General features: G+C 36.7%; 1 protein-coding gene across 5 annotated transcripts in view; it reads left to right on the top strand.

The window, feature by feature from the left end:
* The window catches only part of USP33 (ubiquitin specific peptidase 33), a 59,214-nt gene that overhangs the window by 8,862 nt on the left and 25,741 nt on the right, over nucleotides 1-24,611 (top strand). For all 5 annotated transcript variants that reach the window (XM_081817005.1, XM_031027207.2, XM_081817004.1 and 2 more), the window contains 9 exons: nucleotides 9,236-9,367; nucleotides 9,558-9,611; nucleotides 10,044-10,106; nucleotides 11,908-12,060; nucleotides 15,128-15,230; nucleotides 16,099-16,168; nucleotides 17,349-17,462; nucleotides 21,230-21,308; nucleotides 23,381-23,798. In XM_081817005.1, coding sequence (XP_081673131.1) covers nucleotides 9,236-9,367; nucleotides 9,558-9,611; nucleotides 10,044-10,106; nucleotides 11,908-12,060; nucleotides 15,128-15,230; nucleotides 16,099-16,168; nucleotides 17,349-17,462; nucleotides 21,230-21,308; nucleotides 23,381-23,798 — 1,186 coding nt within the window. The remainder of the gene's footprint in view (nucleotides 1-9,235; nucleotides 9,368-9,557; nucleotides 9,612-10,043; nucleotides 10,107-11,907; nucleotides 12,061-15,127; nucleotides 15,231-16,098; nucleotides 16,169-17,348; nucleotides 17,463-21,229; nucleotides 21,309-23,380; nucleotides 23,799-24,611) is intronic.

Here is a 24,611-nt window from a genome sequence, read left to right as displayed (position 1 = left end):
GCTCAGTGGGGAGTCTGCTTCTCCCTCTGCCCCTCCCCCTGCTCCTTGTCTCTCCTCACTCAAATAAATAAATAAAAATCTTGGCCATTTCTAATTAGGGGAGTCTTGCTGGCTCGGTCAGTAGAACGTATGACTCTTGATCTTGGGGTCGTGAGTTCAAGCCCCATATTGGGCTTAGAACTTACTTTAAAAAAAGAATTCTAATTTAAAAAATCAAAGTAAATTGGGCGCCTGGGTGGCTCAGTTGGTTAAGCGACTGCCTTCGGCTCAGGTCATGATCCTGGAGTCCCTGGATCGAGTCCCGCATCGGGCTCCCTGCTCGGCAGGGAGTCTGCTTCTCCCTCTGACCCTCCCGACCCTCCCCCCTCTCATGCTCGCTCTCTCTCAGTCTCTCTCTCTCAGATAAATAAATAAAATCTTTAAAAAAAAAAAAACCAAAGTAAATTAAGAATAGGAGGAAATTACAGCAAATATCCTAGGTGGCTAGACCATTAAAACAAGGACCCAGAAATGGATGCCCAAAATCACTTTTTTTTTTTAACATTTTTATATTTAACATTGCCTTAGAGATTCTAGTAAATGCATTAAAACAATAGTTAAATAATTAATACTGGAAAACAAGAGGTAAAACTAAAGTGTTTTCTAGTATATTCAGAGAATAGCCAAGGAAACTGAAAAGGAATAGTGAATGAGGAATGTCTTACAGTTATTGAAATACTCTACATTCCATGTATTCAGATTAAATATGGTATTGGCATAAGTAGATTAGTGGAACAAAATGAAGGATCCAGAAATATGTGCAAGTGTAATAAAGATAGTATTACAGTTCAGTAGGTAATGGGTAGATTGTGTAGTAAGTGGTGCTGGTACAACTGTCTGCCCATCTGGAAGAAAATAAAATTGGGTTCCTGTCTTAAGATAAACCCCAGATGGATTAAAGCCTTGTTTAACAACTAGTTAAGGTTATTCTACAGCTTTAGCTATATGGACTAGGAAATTTTAAGATTAGAAACTCAAGCTATTATAAGAGACATGTTTGATTTTATAAAAATTAAAGCCTTTAATGATAAAGGGTACTGTAAGAAAGTTAGCAGTATTGGTATTAAGACAGACATAAGCTAGTGGAATAGCATAGAGTCCATAAATAACCTTCATATATATGATCAGATGTTTTTTGACAAGAGTGCCAAGACTGTTCAAAGAGGGGAAAGGTCTTTTCAACAAAGGGAATTGGGCAAATTATATACCCACATGCAAACATATGAAGTTGGATGCTTACCTTACACCGCATAGAAAAATTGACTCGAATGGATCAAAGGCCTAAGCATAAGAATTAAAACTCTTAGTATATGTGCTGCCGAAGCAAGCACAGAACTAAAACTCTTAGAAGAAAACATTTGTGACATTGGATGTGGCAGTGAGTCCTTGGATATGACACCAAAAGCACAGGCAACAAAGGTAAATAGATAAATTTGACTATATCACATTAAAAGCGGTGCATCAGAGGGCACAGTCGAGAGTAAAAAGGCAACCTATGGAATGGGTAAAAATATGTTGCAAATCATATATCTGATAAGGAGTTAAATACCCAGAATATGTAAAGGACTCCTACAACTCAACAACAAAAAGAAACGAACAACCCAATTAAAAAACAAGAGTTGAATAGACGTTTCTCTAAAGAAGGTATATAAATAAATGGCTAATGAATACATGAAAAGATACTCAACATTACTAATCATTAGGGAAATGCAAATCAAAACCACAGCAAAATCACCTCACACCTATTAGGATAGCTACTATCAAAAAACCAGGAAAAAAAAAACCAACCTAGAAAAGTAAGGGTTGGTGAGGATGTGGAGAAATTGGAACCCTTGTGCATTGGACTGGGAATGTAAAATGGTGCAGCCACTATGGCTGCTGGTATATATATGTATATGTATAGTATGGTGATTCCTCAAAAATTGAAAAATAGAATTACCATATGATCCAGCAATTTATTTTTTTCAAAGTTTATTTATTAAATAGTCTCCACATCCAACATGAAACTCAAACTCAGAACCCCAAGATCAAGACTTGTGTGCTCTACCAACTGAATCAGCCAGGCACCCCTGATCCAGCAATTTCACTTCTGGATATCTACCCAAAAGAAGTAAAAGCAAGGATTTGAAGAGATAGTTGTACGGTTGTGTTCATGGCAGCATTATTCACAATAGCCAAAAGGTGAAAGCAACCCAAGTGTCCAGTGATCAATGAATGAATTAACAAAATGTGGTGTATATACAAACACAACTGAATGTTATTCAGCCTGGAAAAGGAAGGAAATTCTGACATGCTTACGAAATGGATGAATCTTTAGGACATTAGGCTAAGTGAAATAATGTCATCACAAAGACATACTGTATAATTCCTCTGAAAAACCTCTTTGGATCCCCAGACTAGTCAAATTCATAGAGATAAAGTAGAATGGTGGTTGCCAGGGGCTGGTGGGAGGTTGAATGGAGAGCTCCTATTTAATGGCTGTGGAGTTTCAGTTTTGCAAGATGAAAAGAGTTCTGGAGATTGGTTGTACAACAATGTGAATGTTGGTTGAACAACAGTGTGAATGTTGTATAATGTTGCTGAACTGTACACTTAGAAATGGCTAAGATGATAAATTTGTGTATTTCATCAAAATTAAAAACTTAATAAACAAATAGTTTGAAAAAATATTTGCAGTGTAGAAATTCTTTTTTTTTTTTTTAAGATTTTATTTATTTACCTGACAGAGACATAGCAAGAGAGGGAACACAAGCAGGGGGAGTGGGAGAGGGAGAAGCAGGATTCCCGCGGAGCAGGGAGCCCAATGCAGGGCTTGATCCCAGCACCTGGGATCATGACCTGAGCCGAAGGCAGACGCTTAACAACTGTGCCACCCAGGCACCCCTGCAGTGTAGAAATTCTATTTGAATCCAGAAGACAAAAAAAAAAAAAACAAAAAAACTTCAAAGTAGTAGTTAATGAAAGAGCAAATCTATGAGGCCATAGAACTTATGAAAAGACACTTAAACTCACTGGTTGTCAAGTAATGCAAATTTATGTACTGGTGAAATCTAACAATGTGCCTATTAAATGGCAAAATAAAAAAACAGTGATGTTTATTGCTAGTAGAGAAAATGGTGTTGCTGTGCAGAAAATGGCTTTATTAGTGGAAATGTAAGTTGTATAATTTTTGAAATGTAATCTTGCAAAATCTGATTTTACAAACTGGCCTGTATTAAGATTATATAGATTTTTTTTAAGATTTTGTTTTTTTAAGTAATCATTACACCTAACTTGGGGCTCAAACTCAGAATCCCGAGATCAAGAGTCACACATTCCGCCGACTAAACCAGCCAAGCATCCCAAGATCATATGGGTATTTTTAATGGGAGAATATGGAAACAGAGAGTATTCATCTATAGAAGAATTAATTGAATAATTTATGCAGGGCATGCATCATGACATGTGTATCCAAGAAAAAGTTGAGAGAGAGGGATGTCTGTATTATTGGCCAAAAAAGGCCATATAGGTCTCTCTGTATTTGATTATATGAGCATGAAAAAAAATATTGAAGCATATATGTAGGTTTTACAGTGCAGGTATGCTGGTAATAAGTTGTTTCAGCATTTTTATTTTATTTAAAGATTTTTTATTTATTAGAGCGAGAGAGCATGCAGGACAGGACATGAGTCAGGGTAGAGTGGTGGAGGGAGAGGGAGAAGCAGACTCCCTACTGAGCAGGGAGCCTAAAGCAGGCACCATCCCACGACCCTGGGATCATGACCTGAGCCCAAGGCAGATACTTAACTGACTAAGCCATCCAGGCGCCCCTCTTTCAGCATTTTTGTAAGAGGTCTTTATTTTGCCTTTTTTTTTTTTAATTTTTTAATTTTTTTAAAGATTTTATTTATTTATTTGACAGAGAGAGACACAGCGAGAGAGGGAACACAAGCAGGGGGAGTGGGAGAGGGAGAAGCAGGCTCCCCGCAGAGCAGGGAGCCCGATGCGGGACTCGATCCCAGGACCCTGGGATCACGACCTGAGCTGAAGGCAGTCGCTCAACCAACTGAGCCACCCAGGCGCCCCTATTTTGCCTTTTTTTGAAAGCTGTCTTCCTAGATATGGAATTCTAGGTTGACAGTGATCTTTCTTTCTTTTTTTTTTTTTTTAAAGATTTTATTTATTCATTTGACAGAGAGAGAGGGAACACATGCGGGGAAGCGGGAGAGGGAGAAGCAGGCTTCCCACAGAGCAGGGAGCCCGATGTGGGGCTCGATCCCAGGACCCTGGGATCATGACCTGAGCCGAAGGCAGATGCTTAACCGACTGAGCCACTCAGGCGCCCCGACAGTGATCTTTCAATACTGTACAGATGTTGCTCCACTGTCTTCTGGCTTGCATTGTTTCCAGCATACATTATTGGCCTTTCTTGGGTACTTTGAAGATGTTCTTTTTATTACTGGTTTTAAGCAACTTGTTGGTTGGTTTGTTTTTAGCCACGCCTAGCCTGCAAGGCAGCCCCATGGAGGGTGCTGTGGGGAAGCCAGTGGCCTGCACTGCCCCCCTTAAGCAACTTGTTTTAATGTGCCGTGGTGTAATTTGTTCCTGTGTCTTGTGCTTTGAGTTCGTTGTGTTGCTTTAATTTGTAGGATTTTATTTTTCATCAAATTTGAACTTTTGCACCCAGCTCAGTGATACTCTTATTTAATTTTCTCAGTCTTTTTTTTTGTATTTCAGTTTGCAGTGTAGTTTTTCTTTAAAATGTGTATCCTTGGGCGCCTGGGTGGCTCAGTTGGTTAAGCGACTGCCTTCGGCTCAGGTCATGATCCTGGAGTCCTGGGATCGAGTCCCGCATCGGGCTCCCTGCTCGGCAGGGAGTCTGCTTCTCCCTCTGCCCCTCCCCCCTCTCATGTGCTCTCTCTCATTCTCTCTCTCAAATAAATAAATAAAATCTTTAAAAAAAAAAAATAAAATGTGTATCCTTGGGGCACCTGAGTGGCTCAGTCAGTAGAGTGTCCAACTCTTGATTTCAGCTCAGGTATTGATCTTAGGGTTGTGAGTTCAAGGCCTGTGTTGGGCTCCAGCTGGGCCTGGAGCCTACTTTAAAAATAAATAAAAAATAAAATGTGTATCCTTTATCCTGTCATCTGTATTATCTCTGGATCTCTTTTTTTCCTTGCTGTGGATCTGATTTTTCTTCTTTGTATATCTTGTAATTTTTTTGAATTATAAAAGATTTTATAACTGAATGATGACAAAATATGATACAGTATAGAACAACATAAATATGGTTACTGCCCCATGGACATCTTCATAGCACAGGGGTATTTCAAGAGAGTGGGCTTAAGACAGCAGATGGGTGCCCTGAAAACTAGGGCAGGTGGACAGGAGAGGTACATTTGTGCTGGATAAGATTATTTCTCAATACTTTTTTTTTTTTAAAGTTAAATTCAATTAATATGTAATGTATTATTGGTTTCAGAGGTAGAGTTCAGTGATTGACCAGTCTTATATAATACCCAGTGCTCATTACATCACATGCCCTCCTTAATGTCCATTATCCAGTTACTCCAACCCCCCACCCCCCTCCCCTCCAGCTACCCTCAGTTTGTTTCCTACAATTAAGAGTCTCTTATGGTTTGTCTCCCTCTCTGATTTCGTCGTTTTATTTTTTCCTCTCTTCCCCTATGATCCTCTGCCTTGTTTCTTAAATTCCCATATCAGTGAGATCATATAATTGTCTTTCTCTGATTGACTTATTTCGCTTAGCATAATACCCTCTAGTTCCATGCACATCATTGCAAATGGCAAGATTTCATTTTTTTGATGACTGAAGCGTAGTCCATTGTGTGTATATATATATACCACATCTTTATCCATTCATCTGGATAAAGTTTGGCTATTGTGGACATCGCTGCTATAAACAATGGGGTGCAGGTGTCCCTTTGGATCACTATATTTGTATCTTTGGGGTGAATAGTAGTGCAATTGCTAGGTCGTAGGGTAGCTCTATTTTCAACTTTTTGAAGAACCTCCATACTGTTTTCCAGAGTGGCTGTACCAGCTTGCATTCCTGTCTTGTAATTTTTGATTGGATGCCAGGCATTGCCATTTTTAAAATCTTGTCTGGTGCTGTTTTTTTTTTCTTCATTATTATTGCTTTAAATATCCTTAGCTTTGTTCTAGGACACAGTTAAGTGCCTTGGGAATAGTTTGGTCCTGTAATATTGTTTTGAGCTTTTTAAAGGCAGAACAAAAGTAGTTTTTAGTCTAGGGATACTTTATTTCCTATTACTGGAGCAATACCCTCTGAGTACTTTGTTCCTTTTGTATTATGAAGGCTTTAAACTTACTGATGGGGGCACAAACAGATCTGTATTGGCTGTGAGGATTGTTCTACCTACTCCTTTACAGTAGTTCTTTCCCTTGTTTAGGGTAGTTTAATCACATGCACATGCATGCTTATCAGTTCTCAGCTAAAAACCTGATGGTAGCGCTCTACAAATCTCATGAGTTTATTTGCTCTGTGTTTAGTTCCTTCCTCTCTGTTACTCTGCCTTGTGAATTCTAGCCACCTTGGCCTCTCTGCATTTTCAGTACTGCCCCTTCAACTCAAGGAGATTGCTAGACTGTTTGGGTTTTCTCCTATGTGTACTATGGCCTAGAAGTTCTTTCTAGGCAGTCAGGTGGGGCAGTTGCCTCGTTGCCTATTGTTCAATGTCTGATAACCATTGTTTTATATATTTTGTCTGGCTTTTTAGTTAATTACGTTGAGAGCGTGAATCTGTTTCCTGTTACTCCATAATGGCTGGCAGTAGAGGTAGTTGGATGAGAGGGAAGAAATATCTAAGCACAAAAGGAAGTGAGATGTGGGAAAGATTGCCAGACTCTTCCTAAAATGTAAATGAGAAATGGAAAATATTAACAGTTATTTTAAGTTTAACTTCATGCATCTGAAAGTCTGGAGCATGGGGAGGGGCAGAGGGAAAGAATCTCAAGCAGACTTGTGTGGAGCCTGATGCAGGGCTCAATCTCATGATCCTGAGATCATGACCTGAGCTGAAATCAAGAGTCAGATGCTTAACCGACTGAGCCACCCAGGCATCCCTAATGTTATGTAATAATGTAATATTTAGAAATAACTATTTATTCACTATTAACCCCCAGGGTGATTTCCCGTTGCATTTTGTAGGTTGCAAGATAATATTGGACTCATTTGATTTCATTGAAACTTTTTGTTTAATGTGTTAATATTTTAGCATTTATAAGTGTTTATTCTTTCCTAGTAAGTTTCTTATTTTGTTCCCAAAGATAAACTAAGGGCATGAAAAGCCTTGTTACTAAGAATGTACATCGAAAGAAGATCTAGAAGTACTGAATTTTAAACTTGAGACTTTTTCTTGGAAATCACTCAGTTTACTTGAACCAGTCATAAGATTTCTACGCATTGAATGCTGTATAGCAGTTAGCTCTATGATTTATAAGATTTGCAGTGGAGATAGATAAAATTTAGTGACATAATATTCCTATCATTCTTTTTCTCATGTTATATTTGTAATATTGTGATATCTTGGAGGAAGTTAAGTGTGTTGGGATTGCAAAACATTTTGCCTTCTGTTTATTTTAATGGAATTGAGGAAACTCCTGAAGAATATTAGGAAAATTGTAATCGATGTGGGACACTAAGTCTTAAACTTGTGGTCATATGGGGAAGGGAGGTATGACACCTTACTGGTCATATTAAAAAAGTATATAATGGGATGCTGCAGAGTGCCTAATAAAATTTTATGTGCTTGTGTATGCGTAGCACTATGTGTGTGTATTTACACACTTGATATGTGTACTGCCTCATTTAATCCTTAAAATAGCTCCATAAGTTAGTTATGCCATCCTGCTCTTATTGGTATCCTCAATTCTGTTTGACTTCACAGTCTTGCTCTTACCCATAAGATACATAGGTGGATTGAAATCCTTGTTCTGCCAAATGCTAACAATGGGAAGTCAGTCAGATTTGCTTCTCTTAACCTTATATGAAATGAAGGTAATAGTGGTACTCCACCTCAGGGTTGTTGAAAGGATCTTGTGATAATTTGGTTTTTACCTTGGGACGATTTTGTCCCTTTGAGGACATAATTTTATACTATAGTTGTTAAAGCTCAGAATAGGGAGGGTGTTCTGGCATCTAATAGGTAGAAGCAAAATGTTGCTAATTACCTTAAAATGCATAGTACAAACTCCCACAAGAAAGATCTGGCCCAAAGTGTTAGTGGTGCCAATGTTGAGAAATTCTGATTTGTGACCATCTTGGTATACTGCTAACATACCAGACAGTTTCATTTATATCATCACTACGGGCTGCTGCTAGTGTGAAAAGAAATGTTTCCATTTGACTATTCTTTCCCTTTAATTCCTATAACAGCCTAAGGGTTAATCTTAAAAAAAAAAAAAAAGTACTTAAATGGAATAAATGAAATTTTTTCTCTTATTTATATTCTAAAATGTGAAATGGGAAAGAGAAAGGGGAAAAAGTAGCAAAAGTATTGTAGAAACAAATTTATATTGATACATAGGTGTCAATCTTTTTTATTTTTTAAGATTTTATTTATATATTAGACACAGCGAGAGAGACAGAGAGAGAGAGAGACAGCGAGATAGAGAAAGAGAGAGCACAAACAGTGGGAGTGGGAGAGGGAGAAGCTTAGCGGGGAGCCCAGTCTGGGGCTCAATCCCAGAACCCTGGGACCATGACCTGAGTGGAAGGCAGACGCTTAACCGCTGAGCCACCCAGGGGCCCTCATAGTTGTCAGTCTTTATAAAATGTTAACTTTGTAGAGAAATTGTCAATGTGCATTTTAAATTATAAAGGTAATCTAGGTATATTTTGAAAAATATATTCTAGGGTAGACTTGTAAACACATATGCTTATTATTTTAGCCTTTATTTTATTTTATTTTTTTGACTATTTTATTAGAGAGCACATGCGCCTATGCATGCACATGGGCGGGGGTGGGGTGGGGAGGGGCAGAGGGAGAGGGAAAGGCAGACTCCCCATTGAGGGAGCCTGATGCTGGGCTTGATCCCAGGACCCCAAGATCATGACCTGAGCTGAAGGCAGACCTTAACCTACTGAGCCACTCAGGCACCCTCTCCTTTATTTTAATTATTTTTACTATATTAGCATTTTTTAATTAACATTTTTTGGTTATTTGTCCTGTAGGTATTACCTCATTTGGAAATACTTGGGAGACAGGAAAAAATTTCTAACAAAATGGCAGCTTTTCGAAATCATTGTCCACATTTGGATTCAGTTGGTGAAATAACGAAAGAAGACTTAATACAAAAATCTCATGTAAGATATAGAGTTTTTCCTTCCTTAAAAAATTACTCATTTTTCTCCCAAATATGTATTTTTTAAATAAATTACTATAATACTGTGTGTTCATGAGTTCTAATTTTTTATATGATATTACTAGTCGATTGTATGTGTTTGGCTGTGTCAATATAATGATAATGTTGTCTATGTGATTTTTGTTTCATAGGGTACTTGTCAGGATTGTAAAGTCAGAGGACCAAATCTTTGGGCATGCCTGGAGGTATGTGTATGTTCCTTTTCAAAAGTTTAGTATTATAAAAATTTATATCTGAATAAGGATAACTCTAAGATTTTTTGACATTCAGAGGATTTTATAAATGAATATACTTTAAAAAGATCATTACTGATAACAAAAATTAAACTGTAAACTTTGGGTTTTAACTTGCATTGCTTTTGCAGAGTTTTAGTAAATCATTAAAATATTTTATGCTTGCCTTTTATTAGAGGTGGCATTAGCTTTTAGCTTAGAAATATTCTCACTTTATTCTTCTGTTCCTAATACCTTTTGGTTAAAATAACTTACTATGTAAAGTCACTTAGTCATTGATTTAAAATGTGTGATCAAAATTTAATTGAAATTGCAGTGTTATTGTTCATTTACACATGTTATAAAATGCCTTATTTTTCTTTTCTTTTATATAATTATTTATAGAATAGATGTTCATATGTTGGTTGTGGTGAATCACAAGTAGATCACAGCACCATACACTCTCAGGTATGATATAGAAATTTTTTTTCTATCTATCTATTTATTTGCTTCCTTGCTTTTTAAGCTTTTATTTTTAATTCCAGTTAGTTAACATACAGTGTTATATTAGTTTCAGGTGTACAATACAGTGATTCAGCAATTCCATATATTACCCAGTGTACAGAAAATTTTCATGCAAGATATTTTTTAAAGAGAGCCTGAAGGAAATGGAAAGCAAATACAACATTATTTCAAGTTTCAGTTCAAAATTTTGCCCTTTTTCATATAAGAGGAGTTAAATCTTAGCTTATACTTTTTAAAAGGTGGGGAGGGGAATTGCTAAGATCAATATTAGATTGAGGTTGTAATTAAGAGAGTAATGATTTAAGAAGTATGCCTCCTGATTTATGAAGATGATAGTTGGAATTTTAGGAGATGTGAAGATTGAAGTTAAGAGTGGATGCCTCCACTTGTGATAGGACCTGGCTAACTTCAGGTCTCAACTCTTATTACCTTCTGCACATTCTCTTAACTGGAGTTCCCTTTTTACTTCACCCTGGTGGTTTGGTGCTTGTGTGTAATTCTGGCATGCCTCTTTTATAGTCTCCCCTTCTAAACTGTAAGTTTCTTGAGAATGAACTGTCTTTTTCACATTGATACTTCTATAGCATGAATTGTCCTCAGTCAAGGTTCCTCAAGAGAATTAATTAAGCCTGAATATCCCAAGGTCCTCAGGCATCATTATACCTACGTTACTTGTCTTTTATGCATCTAGAATGGTAGTGCTATGTACCATTTTTAGGAGAATTGAAAAAATAGTTCCTGAAATAATTTTCTGTAGGGCACAAATTTTCTTGCAGAACTCCAGTTGAGAAAGGCTGAAGCTTTATATATCCAAGATCATACATTCACTATTGCTTGAGCGGTTTTTTGCTTTGACTCATGTCATTGGGCTCATTGTTTTGCCACTCTGATCTTCTAGAATTGTTACTGTGCTTTTGTCAATTATTTTCTTGTATTACACTTATTTGCTAACTGCAAAACAGAATCTTACTCTTGTTTGTCTTCATGCTGAACAGTGGTAAAAAATGACAATAGAATAATTTCTAAAGTAGGGTTAGATATTGTACTATTCACTACTTTAGCAGTTTACCTGAAGAATGTGTTTTTGGTGTTCCAGTTTTAACTCTTCTCTTTTGAGTATATTGTTACTCATCAAAGGCCAGGAGTTTATCTTATATGATTTTTTTTTCTTTAAAGATTTTATTTATTTATTTGACAGAGAGAGAGCACAAGCAGGGGAAGCAGCAGGCAGAGGGAGAGGGAGAAGCAGGCTCCCCACCGAGCAAGGAGCCTGATGTGGGGCTCGATCCCAGGACCCTGGGATCATGACCTGAGCCGAAGGCAGACACTTAACAACTGAGCCACCCAGGCGCCCCTCTTACATGATTTTTTAAAAAGATTTGAGAGAGAGAGATCAGGAGCAAATGAGGGGAGGGGCAGAGGGAGAGGGAGAGAATCAGACTCCACTGAAGGCAGAGCTGGATGCGGGGCTCAATCTCACGACCCTGAGATCATGACCTGAGCCAAAATCAAGAGTTGGATGCTTAACTGACGGAGCCACCCAGGCACCCCACTTATATGATTTTTTTAAGTTTGTTTATTTTTTTTAGTAATCTCTACACCTAGCGTGGGGGTTGAAGTCATGAGCAAGAGTCCAGTGCTCTTCCAACTGAGCCAGTTAGGTGCCCCTTTATATGATCTTTGGAAATGTTTTCACCTATATCTAATTTTGGTTCCTCTTCTCCCCTCCTGTGAAATTATATAGGAGACAAAGCATTATCTAACTGTGAACCTTACCACTCTTCGAGTATGGTGTTATGCTTGCAGCAAAGAAGTATTTTTGGATAGGAAATTAGGAACTCAGCCTTCTTTGCCTCATGTAAGACCACTTCAGCAAACACAAGAAAACAGTGTCCAGGTAATAATCTAACTTTATTTAATTAAAATATCATACATTTTCATGTAGTGATTTCAGAATTTGTCATGTAGTTGTAATTTAAAACCACTCCACCTAATATGTACTTTAAAAATTTATGTAATGTGCCCTTTTTTCTCGATTGAAACACTGAGGCTGGCCTTTATTCTTTTGTAGAATGATAGGTTATGGTAAGATTGAAGCCCACCTGTCTGAAGATGGAAAAGCACCTGTTGTGTTTTTAAAACTTAAAAAAAAAAAACAACTAGTTTAAAAAGTGTATCCTTTTCTAGCAATCTGGTTCTAGGAGAGGGGGCAGGCCTTCTTTGCTAGGAAATTACAAATACTAATTCAGCTCCCTGTTCTTCATTTCTCTCCCCTCTCTACCCCATTTATATTACTAAGAACATTTTTTTTTTTTTTAAAGATTTTATTTATTTATTCATGAGAGATAGAGAGAGAGAGGCAGAGGCAGAGGGAGAAGCAGGCTCCCCGCGGAGCAGGGAGCCCGATGCGGGACTCGATCCCAGGACCCTGGGATCATGACCTGAGCTGAAGGCAGACGCTTAACCGACTGAGCCACCCAGGCGTCCCTATTACTAAGAACATTTTACTAATTTATCAAAAACCAGATAGGATATCTCAAAGCTTAGCATTGACCTTTGGTTCCAAAATATGTGTGGGCTTGCAAAGATTGATCACTTAATTTTGAGAATTTTCCAGTCATATAAAAATAGGAAAAAGGAAATGAAAAAATTAGAATAGTGGCTTCTAACTTATTCTGCTCATTTACTCTGTATGGTTTAATTAACACATTAGTGAGCTTTTTCCTCGTGTGTCATAAAAATCACATTGTATTTCTGTACTTTCCTCCTTGGTACCAACTCTTCTATTTTTCTTTTATATCTTTGTATCACGTTTTGATAGTAGACATTTATGCTAATAAATTTGCTTGCCATACACATTCTATAACTAAAATGAATAGGTTTTAGACAAAGTACAACTTGTTGCATTTCTAGTTCCACGGTTGAATGGCTCTAGTGGGTAAATCACCACATTACCATTACTGTTTCTCCCGCTGATATTTATTTATCATTCGGAAATGTGTTTTTTGTCTTTTTTGAATGCCTTTATAGTTTGAAAGTAAATTTTCGTGAACACTCTTGCATTATTAACCAAAATGTGGTAACAAAAAGTTTAATCACATAAGGAACTAATAACAATTTATAAGGGTAATACTCAAAGGTGGTTGAAAAAATAAGTGCAGATGGTTCACAAAAGAGAAATATAAATAAAAACACATTGACAAAATAATCATCCCTGACTAAAGAAAAGTAAGTTAAAACAGCTGTCTGTTGCCATTTCTGCATGCTCTTTTTTTTTTTTTTTAAAGATTTATTTATTTATCTCAAAGAGAGAGAGAGAGAGAGAACACAAGTGGGAGAGCCAGAGGCGGAGGGAGAGAGAAACCCAAGCAGATTCATGCTGAGTGGAGCCTGACGTGTGGCTCGATCTCATGACCTGAGCCGAAACCAAAAGTCTGTAGCTCAACCTCCTGTGCCACCCAGGCACCCTGATATTTCATACTCTTAATGAATGTTGAATCTGGTTGAATAAATATACTGATACTTTTCTGATGGCTTGTAAATAATTCTCTAGTGAGTTATATTTATAACACATAAAAGGCATGAATTTAATTTCATGCAACTTCCTGATCCCATTGTTGAAGAAATTACAATAAAAAATGTTATTTGTACAAATTTTTTTAGTATAAAGTTTTTTTTTAAAGATTTTATTTATTTATTTGACAGAGAGCAAGAGAGCACAAGCAGGGGGAGCGGCAGACAGAGGCAGAGGGAGAAGCAGGCTTCCCGCTGAGCGGGGAGCCCGATGCAGGGCTCGATCCCAGAACCTTGGGATCATGACCCAAGCCAAAGGCAGACGCTTAACCGACTGAGCCACCCAGGCGCCCCTACTATAAAATTTATATGCTGTTTGAACCCAATTCATTGGAACATTAATTAAAAATAGTAGTATTCGAAACCATTCAAAGGTCATTAAGATTTTTAAATAGAAATTTTTTCTGGGAGGTAAAATTTTAAGTGATTTTTTTTTAAGTCTCTATACTTAAATATAAGTGAGACTATGGGGCCAACTCAAATGTTCAATATCTACAGATACCAGGAAAGTAATGTATAAAGTGGGTGGGTATAAAAGTACATGTGCATGCATTGTAGAGGTGAAATAAGCTGTAATAAGTTGGAGAAGCAGAGCACGTGCTAAGTGCATGCTGCTCTTCAGTTTCCTCCTTTAACTGAGTGTTGCTAAATGGGTTCACTGTAGTTTGATCTTCTATTACAAGAGATCTTGCATGATCTGAGTTTTATGTGAGCTCTCCCAATTTTTAAAATATTAGATCAAAGTTTTTCTTTTGTTAGGCTTTGTCCCTTTTTTTTTGTTTTTTAAGTGTGAGCTAGCATTTGACCAACAGATCACCAGTTGTAACCTTTGAGTTAAGCCAATACTTAGAAATTAATTCTGGAATATTTTATTACTGTTTAAAACAAGGGAACTATTTCATATGTGCAAAAGGATGCAAAATAAGTATGGTAGCAAGTATCAGGAGAGATTGTAGAAGTCTACAGTAAGTTGGTGTGTTATGATAGAAAAACTTAAGTATTTTTTTTCCTGTAAAAAGTTAGAAAAATCTGAAAAGACAGTGTAGGGTATTGCACTTAGATTTTTTTTAGCCGTAATGTGATCTCACTGGATTGGATTGGAATTCACTGAATTAATTGTGTTTAAATTCAGAAAAGTCACAAGTGGCTTTGTTATTCAAGTACATATTTTAATATAGATGTAGTGACATGCTCTTACCTAGTGTAGATCCTTACTGATTTCAGGATATAAATGTAAATTTTATTCTGATTGGTAATACCAGAGTTTGTTCTTAATAGTTTTAAAATAACATCTCTTAACTTTTAGACTGTAGATGTGTATATGAGATAAAATTTTAAAAAATTTTAACATAAAGGATTTTTTCAAGTTAGCTGTCTTTTCTGTTATCAAGGATTTTAAAATACCCAGTAATACAACATTAAAAACTCCTCTGGTTGCTGTATTTGATGATTTGGACATAGAAGTGGAAGAAGAAGATGAACTTAAAGCAAGAGGTAAAATAATTCTCCTGTCACTCCTTTGTATGGCACTGCCCATTTTTTTAGGAAACTATGTGATGTGAAAATTTCAAACTCCAGAAGTGAAAGGGACTCTAAAGATGTGAATGACCAAAAAAAAAAAAAATTTGGTCTTGTAAAATTTCATTTGCAAGGAAAGCAGACTGGCAGCTTTGAGTGATGCTTGGTTTCTCTGACATCACTTTACCAAAGCCCAGAATTCTTAGTATAAACTATCTGTATATAATATAGCACAGATTTTGTGTTTTGTAATTGATACAAGGGAATTTTAATTTTTTAAATGTGTATTTAAATAATTATCTAAAAATTAACACTAGTTTAAGCCTGAGGTCTGAGTTGTTCAAGTTGTTATTTTGTATTTCCATAATATATATTTTTTTCTTTTTTTTTTTTTTTTTAAGATTTCATTTATTTATTTGACAGAGAGAGACACAGCAAGAGAGGGAACACAAGCAGGGGGCATGGGAGAGGGAGAAGCAGGCTTCCTGCTGAGCAGGGAGCCTGATGTGGGGCTCGATCCCAGGACCCTGGGACCATGACCTGAGCCAAAGGCAGACACTTAACGACTTGAGCCACCCAGGCGCCCCATAATGTGTGTTTTTTTTTTAATTTTCAATTTTTTGAGTAATCTCTACTTCCATTGTGGGGTTCAAAGTCACAACCCCAAGATCAAGAGTCGCACACTCTACCCATTGAGCCGGCCAGGCACTCCTATTTTGTATTTTCTTAACATAGTTTGGGAACCATAATAAGTACCATATATATTTACATATTCAGTAAACATTTATAAAATTAAGTCATTGCATTATTGAATGATGATATAATTTATGATTTTTCTTAATAGGTCTTACAGGTTTGAAAAATATTGGAAATACTTGTTACATGAATGCAGCTTTGCAGGCTCTTTCTAACTGGTAAGTAGTGAAATAAGCTTTGTTTGTACAACTTTTTAAAGTCACTCTTTGAGACATCTGTTAAGTCCATCGGGTCTAACATGTACTTTAAGTCCAGTGTTTCTTGATTTTCTGTCTGGAAGATCTATCCATGATTGAAGATGGGTATTGAAGTCCCCTACTGATACTGTATTGCCCTTTATTTCTCCTTTCGGATCCGTTAATACTTGCTTTGTATATTTAGCTGCCCCTCTGTTGGGTGCATAAATATTTACAAATATTCTCATCTTGATGAATTGATCCTTTTAACATTTTATAATGCCCTTCTTTATATCTTGTTACAGCTTTGAGTTAAAGTCTGCTTTGTGTAATATAAGTATATAGGTATCCATTCTCTTCATTTCCACTTGCATGGAATATCTTTTTAGGGTAGCCAGTTTGTTGCAGGTCAGGGTTTGGTCCTTTGTCCAGTCCGTTTCCTGTAACTATTTGAATAGATTCACAGAGGTTCCCTCCAGCTAATCAGGCTCATAAAAGACAATATTGCCTTTTAAATTGCTAACTTGAGCCACCAGGTAGGTAGTAGTACCACTTACTGAGATGTAGAAGCTTGCAGGAAGAATAGATTCACTTGAAAGTTAAATTCTGATTATGTTAAATTTGGGTATTTGCTATAAATCTGGAGTTTAGATGAGACATTTGCCTTTCTTAAATTTGACTGTCTTTGGCATGAGCATGAAAATTTAAGGTCACCCCAGGAAAAGAGTATATAGGGAAGACAGGAAAAGTTATAGGATCAAATGCTAAGGAACCTTGATATTTATATATCTGGTAAGAGCAGAAAGAACAATAAAGAGGGAAAAGAGTTGCCAGAGGTAAAGAAGAAAAGCAGAAAAATTCATCATTGTTAGAGAATGGTTGTTGAGGAATGAGGGGTAGGTCCCCTGTAAATAAATGCTATTAAGAGGGAAGTGAGAGGTGTTGACTGGATCTGGCAGCATTGAGGAGGCTGATAATGGTGCGATCAAATTTGATTTGAATGGGTTGAACATGAATATGAAGAAGTGCATGTGAGGCTGTAAAAGGAAGCAAAGTAATACTAGATATGTGGCTCTATATGCTGCCAGTTCATTGAATGCCTGGAAGTCAGTCAGTATTAAGCTTTGATTCCACTTCAGCATTTTTCTTTTTTTTTAATTAGCCCACCTTTGACACAGTTTTTTCTTGATTGTGGAGGACTAGCTCGAACAGATAAGAAACCAGCCATTTGTAAAAGTTATCTCAAACTGATGACAGAACTGTGGCATAAAAGCAGGTATGTACTTAATATATTTATTCTCTTTATTATGTTTTTAAATGAGTATCAAATATTAAAAGGATGCAGGTACACATATATAGAGCTGAAAAAAGTAGATTTGAGACAAGTTCATTTTAGGGCATGTTATATTTCAAACTGAACATCCATTTGAAGTATCTGGACTGGACATCTAGTGTTGAACTGCAAAAGCTGCGATTACTGACGCTTGAGTTATAATGCAGGAGTAGGCATTCTGACAATGCTAAAATCAGACCATAGATACTTAACATGAATGTTCATTTTTCTCTTTACGCTTATTTGTTCTAAAGTGTAGCATTAGAAGAATAATTGGTGTAATATTTTACTAATTTTGTTTTAGAACTATTTGGAAAATTGCTTTTACCATTAGTCCTTTTTAAAATTTTTATTTATTTTTTAAAAATATTTATTTATTTGAGAGAGAGAACACAAGCAGGGTAATTAGCAGGCAGAGGGAGAGGGAGATGCGGGGCTGGATCCCAGGACCCTGGGATCATGATCTGAGCCGAAGGCAGACACAAGCAACTGAGCCACCCAGGCGCCCTAGTCCTTTTTTTTTTTTTTTTAAAGATTTTATTTATTTATTTGACAGAGAGAGAGACAGCAAGAGAGGGAACACAAGCAGGAGGGAGTGGGAGAGGGAGAAGCAGGCCTCCTGCAGAGCGGGGAGCCCTACACGGGGCTTGATCCCAGGACCCTGGGATCATGACCCGAGCCGAAGGCAGACACTTAACGACTGAGCCACCCAGGCACCCCATTTTTTTTTAAGATTTTATTTATTTGAGAGTGAGAGAGTGGACGTCGGGGCAGAGGGACAAGCAGACTCCCTGCTGAGTAAGGAGTCTGAAGTAGGGCTTGATCCCAGGACCCTAAGATCATTATCTGAGCCAAAATCAGAGGCTTAATCAACTGAGCCACCCAGGCGCCCCTTACCATTAGTCCTTTTTAAAGGTTCCTGAGAACTGCTCAACCTTTCCTGTAAGAAAACAGTCACCAAAGCTATCTTTTAAAAAAAAAAAACATCTTGTAAGGGGTGCCTGGGTGGCTCAGTTGGTTAAGTGTCTGCCTTCAGCTCAGGTCATGATTCTGGGGTCAGTGGGAAGTCTGCTTCTCCCTCTCCCTCTGCCTGCCGCTCCCCGTGCTTGTGCTCTCTCTCTCTCTCCCTCTCTGTCAAATAAATAAATAAAAATCTTTAAGAAAAATAAATGATAGAAAACCTTGTAAGACTTTGAAATCGTTAATGATTTCTAATGTAAAAATTTCATTAGTAAAGTTTTAACATTGTTATATTCCTGAGTGCCTCAGTTTTCTTCGACATATATGACCCCCTACTAAGAACATTTCTTAAATGAGACAAAAATTTGTTACTACTTTGATTTTAGTGTCCCAGGAAAAGAGAACGGCTTTTCTTTCTTTTTTTTTAATTGAAGTATAATTAACATACAATTTAGTTTCAAGTATATACCATATTGACTAGAGGATTCTATATATTAATGCTCATCATGGTAAGTGTGGTCACCGTCTGTCACCATAAAATGTTATTACGATATTACTGACATATTCTCTATGCTTTACTTTTTGATCTGTGACTTACATATTTTATAACTTGAAGTTTGTACTTCTTAATCCCCTTTATCTATTTCACCTATCCCCCTCACCCAGCTTCCCTCTGGCAACCACCAGTTTGTTCTGTGTTTTTATTTTTATTTTATTTTATTTTTTTTTAAAGATTTTATTTATTTATTTGACAGAGAGAGACACAGCGAGAGAGGGAACACAAGCAGGGGGAGTGGGAGAGGGAGAAGCAGGCTTCCCGCGGAGCAGGAAGCCCGATGCGGGGCTTGATCCCAGGACCCTGGGATCATGACCTGAGCTGAAGGCAGACGCTTAACGGCTGAGCCACCCAGGCGCCCCTTGTTCTGTGTTTTTAAGAGCCTTTTTTTTTTTGCTTGTTTTATTCGTTTTGTTTCTTAGATTTCGCATATAAGTGAAATCATTTGGTATTTGTCTTTCTCTGACTTATTTCACTTAGCATAATACACTCTAGGACCTTTCATATTGTCGCAGATGAAAAGATCTTATTCTTTTTGTGACTGTATAAATATTCCATTGTATATATACCACATCTTTATCCATTCATCTATGGATGGACACTTAGGTTGCTTCCATATCTTGGCTATTATAAATAATGCTGTAGTAAACGTAGGGGTGCATATATCTTTTTGGATTTGTGTTTTTATTTTCTTTGGGTAAATACCAGTAGTGGAATTACTGGACCATATAGTATTTCTATTTTTAATTTTTTGAGGAATCTTTGTACTGTTTTTCAGAGTGGCTGCACCAATTTACACTCCCACCTGCAGTGCATGAGGGTTCCCTTTTCTTTACATCTTTGCCAACACTTGTAATTTCTTTCTTTCTTTCTTTCTTTTCTTCTTTTCTTTTTCTTCCTTCCTTCCTTCCCTCCTTCCTCCTTCCTTCCTTCCTTTCTTTCTTTTTTGATACTAGCTATTCTGATCAGTGTGAGGTGATATCTCCTTGTGAGTTTGATTTGCATTTCCCTGATGATTAGTGATGTTGAGCATCTTTTCATGTGTCTGTTGGCCCTCTGTATGTCTTTGGAAAAATGTCTGTTCAGGTCCTCTACCCATCTTTTAGTCAGATTGTTTGGTTTTATTTTTGGTGTTGAATTGTATAACTTCTTTATATATTTTGGATATTAACACCTTATTTGATATATCATTTGCAAATATCTTCTCCCACTTGCTAGGTTGCTTTTTTGTTTTGTTGATGGTTTCCCTTGCTGGGTGCAAACTTTTTATTTTAGTGTAGTCCCAATAGTTTATTTTTGCCTTGGTTTTCCTTGCCGAAGGAGACATATCCCTAAATATGTTGCTAAGGGCAATGTCTAAGAGATTGCCTATGTTTTCTTTTAGGTGTTTCATGGATTCGGGTCTTACATTTAGGCCTTTAATCCATTTTGAATTTATTTTTTTGTAAAAAAATTGAGGATGATTTTAATGAGTTCTTTTGGGTATGAAGTAGATGTCATTTATATCTCTAATATTAATATTAAAGAGCCAGAATCCTCCATTGTCATTTATTCCCACTGTGTTATCCGGTGCTCCTACAGGCTCTAATGTTTCTAAATTCCTTTCTGTGTAGCTAGAACTACCCCTTAACTGCTGTGTTTTAAGCTTCTTTGTCCTGATTCTGTACTTTAAACTTAATATTCCTGAAAGCCTACCAAACTGCAGAAGTGTCAGTACGGAATTCTAAAAGTGGTTAAATCTCACATTTGGTTGACTTCTCATTTTTGTTCTCATGGTTACTCGATGCTGGTTTTATTTATTTATTTATTTTTTTTTTTGATGCTGGTTTTAAAATCTTATGTCAGCTGTATTCAAATAAAAACATGGAATTCAGAATAGTCTTGTTTAGATAATGTACTGGGTACATTTATCTTAATTATTATCCCAGGAATTTTAAGTAATTAAAATTTTGTTTTTAAGTAATTATAAGTATTTTTAAAAAATCATAGTAGAGCATGATCATTTCATTAGGGTGAAGAGCAATAAAACATATCTTGAGTGTCATTAGTAAGCTGTTCTGGTGAGCCTATGAAACGTAATACTGGGCAATTTTTAGTGGTTTTTTTTGAAACACAGCTTGGATTCTTGATTGCTAAATTTCTAAAATGAAAAGTGAAAGTCACAAATTTCTCATTAAAATTTTTTCTTACTCAGGCCAGGCTCTGTTGTGCCTACTACTCTGTTTCAAGGAATTAAAACAGTAAATCCAACATTTCGGGGCTATTCTCAGCAGGTAAGTCTTCATTCTTTTTCATTCATAACATTAATCTTTAATTAAAGTTTGCACAATGCCATTATGCCTTATGCTTTTATGTAGTCATTTGTATTTCTTCCTTTATAATTTATTTGTCCAATGTTTTAGGTCATCACTTCTTGTGTGTTTATTTACCAAGAATAATCTGTTGTCATATTTTTAGTTATATTTTTCCACCTTTCTTGTAATTTTATATTTTTCTAGAAATTGTTAAATTTTGAGTTGATAAATATGTCTCTTTTCTAGTGCTCTTAGCTTCAAAAAGTTACACATCTAGAGATAAATTTCCACCTATATTTTATGCTTTCTTTTCTTTTTTTCTTTTTTAAAGATTTTATTTATTTGACACAGAGAGAGCGACAGCGAGAGAGGGAACACAAGCAGGGGGAGTGGGAGAGGGAGAAGCAGGCTCCCTGCCGAGCAGGGAGCCCGATGCGGGGCTCGATCCCAGCACCCTGGGATCATGAGCTGAAGGCAGACGCTTAACCATCTGAGCCACCCAGGCGTCCCTCTTTCTTTTTTTTAAAGATTTTATTTATTTATTTGACAGAGAGAGACAGCAAGAGCAGGAACACAAGCAGGGGGAGTGGGAGAGGGAAAAGCAGGCTTCCCTCTGAGCAGGGAGCCTGATGTGGGGCTCGACCCCTGGACCCTGGGATCAGGACCTGAGCCGAAGGCAGACACTTAACGACTGAGCCACCTAGGCGCCCCTGCTTTATTTTCAAAATATTTAATTCTCTGCATCTGTCATTTATTTTGTGTTACAATCCAAATTTTATTTTTCACATTACTACTGATTGTACCAAACTACAAATTTAAGAATTTTCTTATCTGATTTTTTAAATTTCTTCTTTATTAATTTTTATGCTTATGTTAATATTTTATAGGGTCTGTTTCTGGACTTTCTAATTCATTTCATTGACTTGTATTTTTTTTGAAGTAGTAGTGATGGCAGTTTCAGTTATTGTAGCTTTATATATTTTCCTTTAATGTTAACACCTGGCCCTCACATATTTTTCTTTTTCAAAACAATACCTGTTCCCTTTTAATTTTTTCTGGTGCACATTCCTGGATCACCAGACACTGAATTTAGTAGATGTGAGTTGGGTCTACACATTTGTATTTTCTTTTTTCTTTTTTTTTTTAATTGAAATATAGTTGACACACAGTGTTGCATTTGTTTCAGGTGTACAGCATAGTGATTCGACAATATAACACGTCATGCTCTGCTCATCACAAGTGTAGCTGCCATTTATCACCATACAACACTATTATGATACCATTGACGATATTCCCTATGCTGTACCCTTTATCCCTGTGACTAATTCATTACATAACCGGAAGCCTCTACCTTCCACTTCCCCTCACCCATTTTGCATACCTCTCTACCCACAGATTTGTATTTTCAAAAAGCATTCCAAGTTGATCAGGGATTTTTCTTTGAGGTATAGTACAAGATTGAATGAAACTTTAATTTTAAGCCAAACTTATAAAATATTTGAATTTAGGACAACTCTGAATTCTAATTGTCATATGAGGCAAGTCCATGTTTTCTTTATGCCTTCTCCATTTTTTAAAAAATAGCAGCAGTACTAAAAGCCTACCTCTAGATCATCTTCAGTTTTTAAATTACTTCTGTTTTATTTACATAAATTTTTAGAACATAGTGCTTCCCATCCCTTCAGTGCCTGATGTTTCCTCAGTATAATGCCTGCACATTTAGAAATCAGTTGATAAGCACAGTTTATGTATTTTTTTCTTAATTTTCTATGTGCACATATTTTTATTTTTATTTTTTTTATTTATTTTTATTTTTTAAAGATTTTATTTATTTATTTGAGAGAGAGAGTGAGAGAGAGAGTCCAAGAGGGGGTAGGGTCAGAGGGAGAAGCAGACTCCCCGCTGAGCAGGGAGCCCGACGTGGGACTTGATCCCGGGACTCCGGGATCATGACCTGAGCCGAAGGCAGTCGCTTAACCAACTGAGCCACCCAGGCACCCTGTGCACATATTTTTAATGAAATGGTAATATCTCTGTTGCTTATATATTAGGATGCTCAAGAATTCCTTCGATGTTTAATGGATCTGCTTCATGAAGAATTAAAAGAACAGGTCATGGAAGTTGAGGAAGATCCTCAAACTATAACGACTGAGGAGACCATGGAAGAAGACAAGAGCCAATCAGATGTAGATTTTCAATCCTGTGAATCTTGTAGCAACAGTGATAAAGCAGAAAATGAAAATGGCTCTAGAGGCTTTTCTGAAGATAATAACGAAACAACAATGTTGATTCAGGACGATGAGAACAATTCTGAAATGTCAAAAGATTGGCAAAAAGAGAAGATGTGCAATAAGATTAATAAAGTAAATTCTGAAGGAGAACTAGATAAAGATAGAGACTCTGTATCTGAAACAGCTGACTTGAACAACCAGGAAACTGTCAAAGTGCAAATACACAGCAGAGCTTCAGGTGACAATTTAATACTTTGAAAATGGTAGTGTTTCATTTGTAGACAATGCGTGCAAGTTAGCATATTTGTATTTAAGATTATAACTCACCATTTTCTGATGTTTGGGGGGAAAATCAGCATGGCATCTGAGTAAAATCAGAACATTTCTGATTTACGTGTTAATGTTCACAGTCTATTTAACATAAAAGCAGAATAGGCTGTTTAGTAGCTTTAGCTTAATACTTTGTGTGCAGTATATCACATTATATAATTCAGTTTGAAGAAAAGAATTAAATAGTGGTTACTTTTGGGCTTTCAGCTAGTAGAGTTAGCAATATTTGCATGTGAGTGTTAAATTAATGTCATTTTATGCATATTCTGTTAAGATCCTGGGGAAAAAGCAAAATAACCTAAATTGCAATTTTGTAATCTTACACACTTTTCGATTTAGATTGCTGTCATTGGGAGTCATATCAGCTACGAAATATTTGGCATATGTTTTGATGTAGGAGTTTATAATGAACCCTGTTATGATAGATTATATCATAATACTAGTCAGTGTTCTTTTGAAGAGAGCAAATGGCCAGATGAAAGATAATTGAGTTGGGTTGCTTTGCATTTTACTTTCATTTCTTCAAGAGTTAATTTATCTGGCTTAATGTGGTCTTTAGTTTTTTGGTTTTATTTTATTCACTTAGAGAAAGAGCACAAGCAGGGGGAGAGGCAGAGGAGAGGGAGAAGCAGACTCCCTGCTGAGCTGGGAGCCTGACTCAGGGCTCGATCCCAAGACCTGGAGATCGTGACCTGAGCCGAAGAGAAGCTTAACCATCTGA

The sequence above is a fragment of the Leptonychotes weddellii genome, chromosome 4, assembly GCF_054177405.1.
Source record: "Leptonychotes weddellii isolate Sample4059 chromosome 4, ASM5417740v2, whole genome shotgun sequence".
Classification (NCBI taxonomy): Eukaryota; Metazoa; Chordata; class Mammalia; order Carnivora; family Phocidae; genus Leptonychotes; species Leptonychotes weddellii.
The sequence above is the reverse complement of the archived record's forward strand: the minus strand, read 5'-3'. Positions and strand labels throughout refer to the sequence as shown.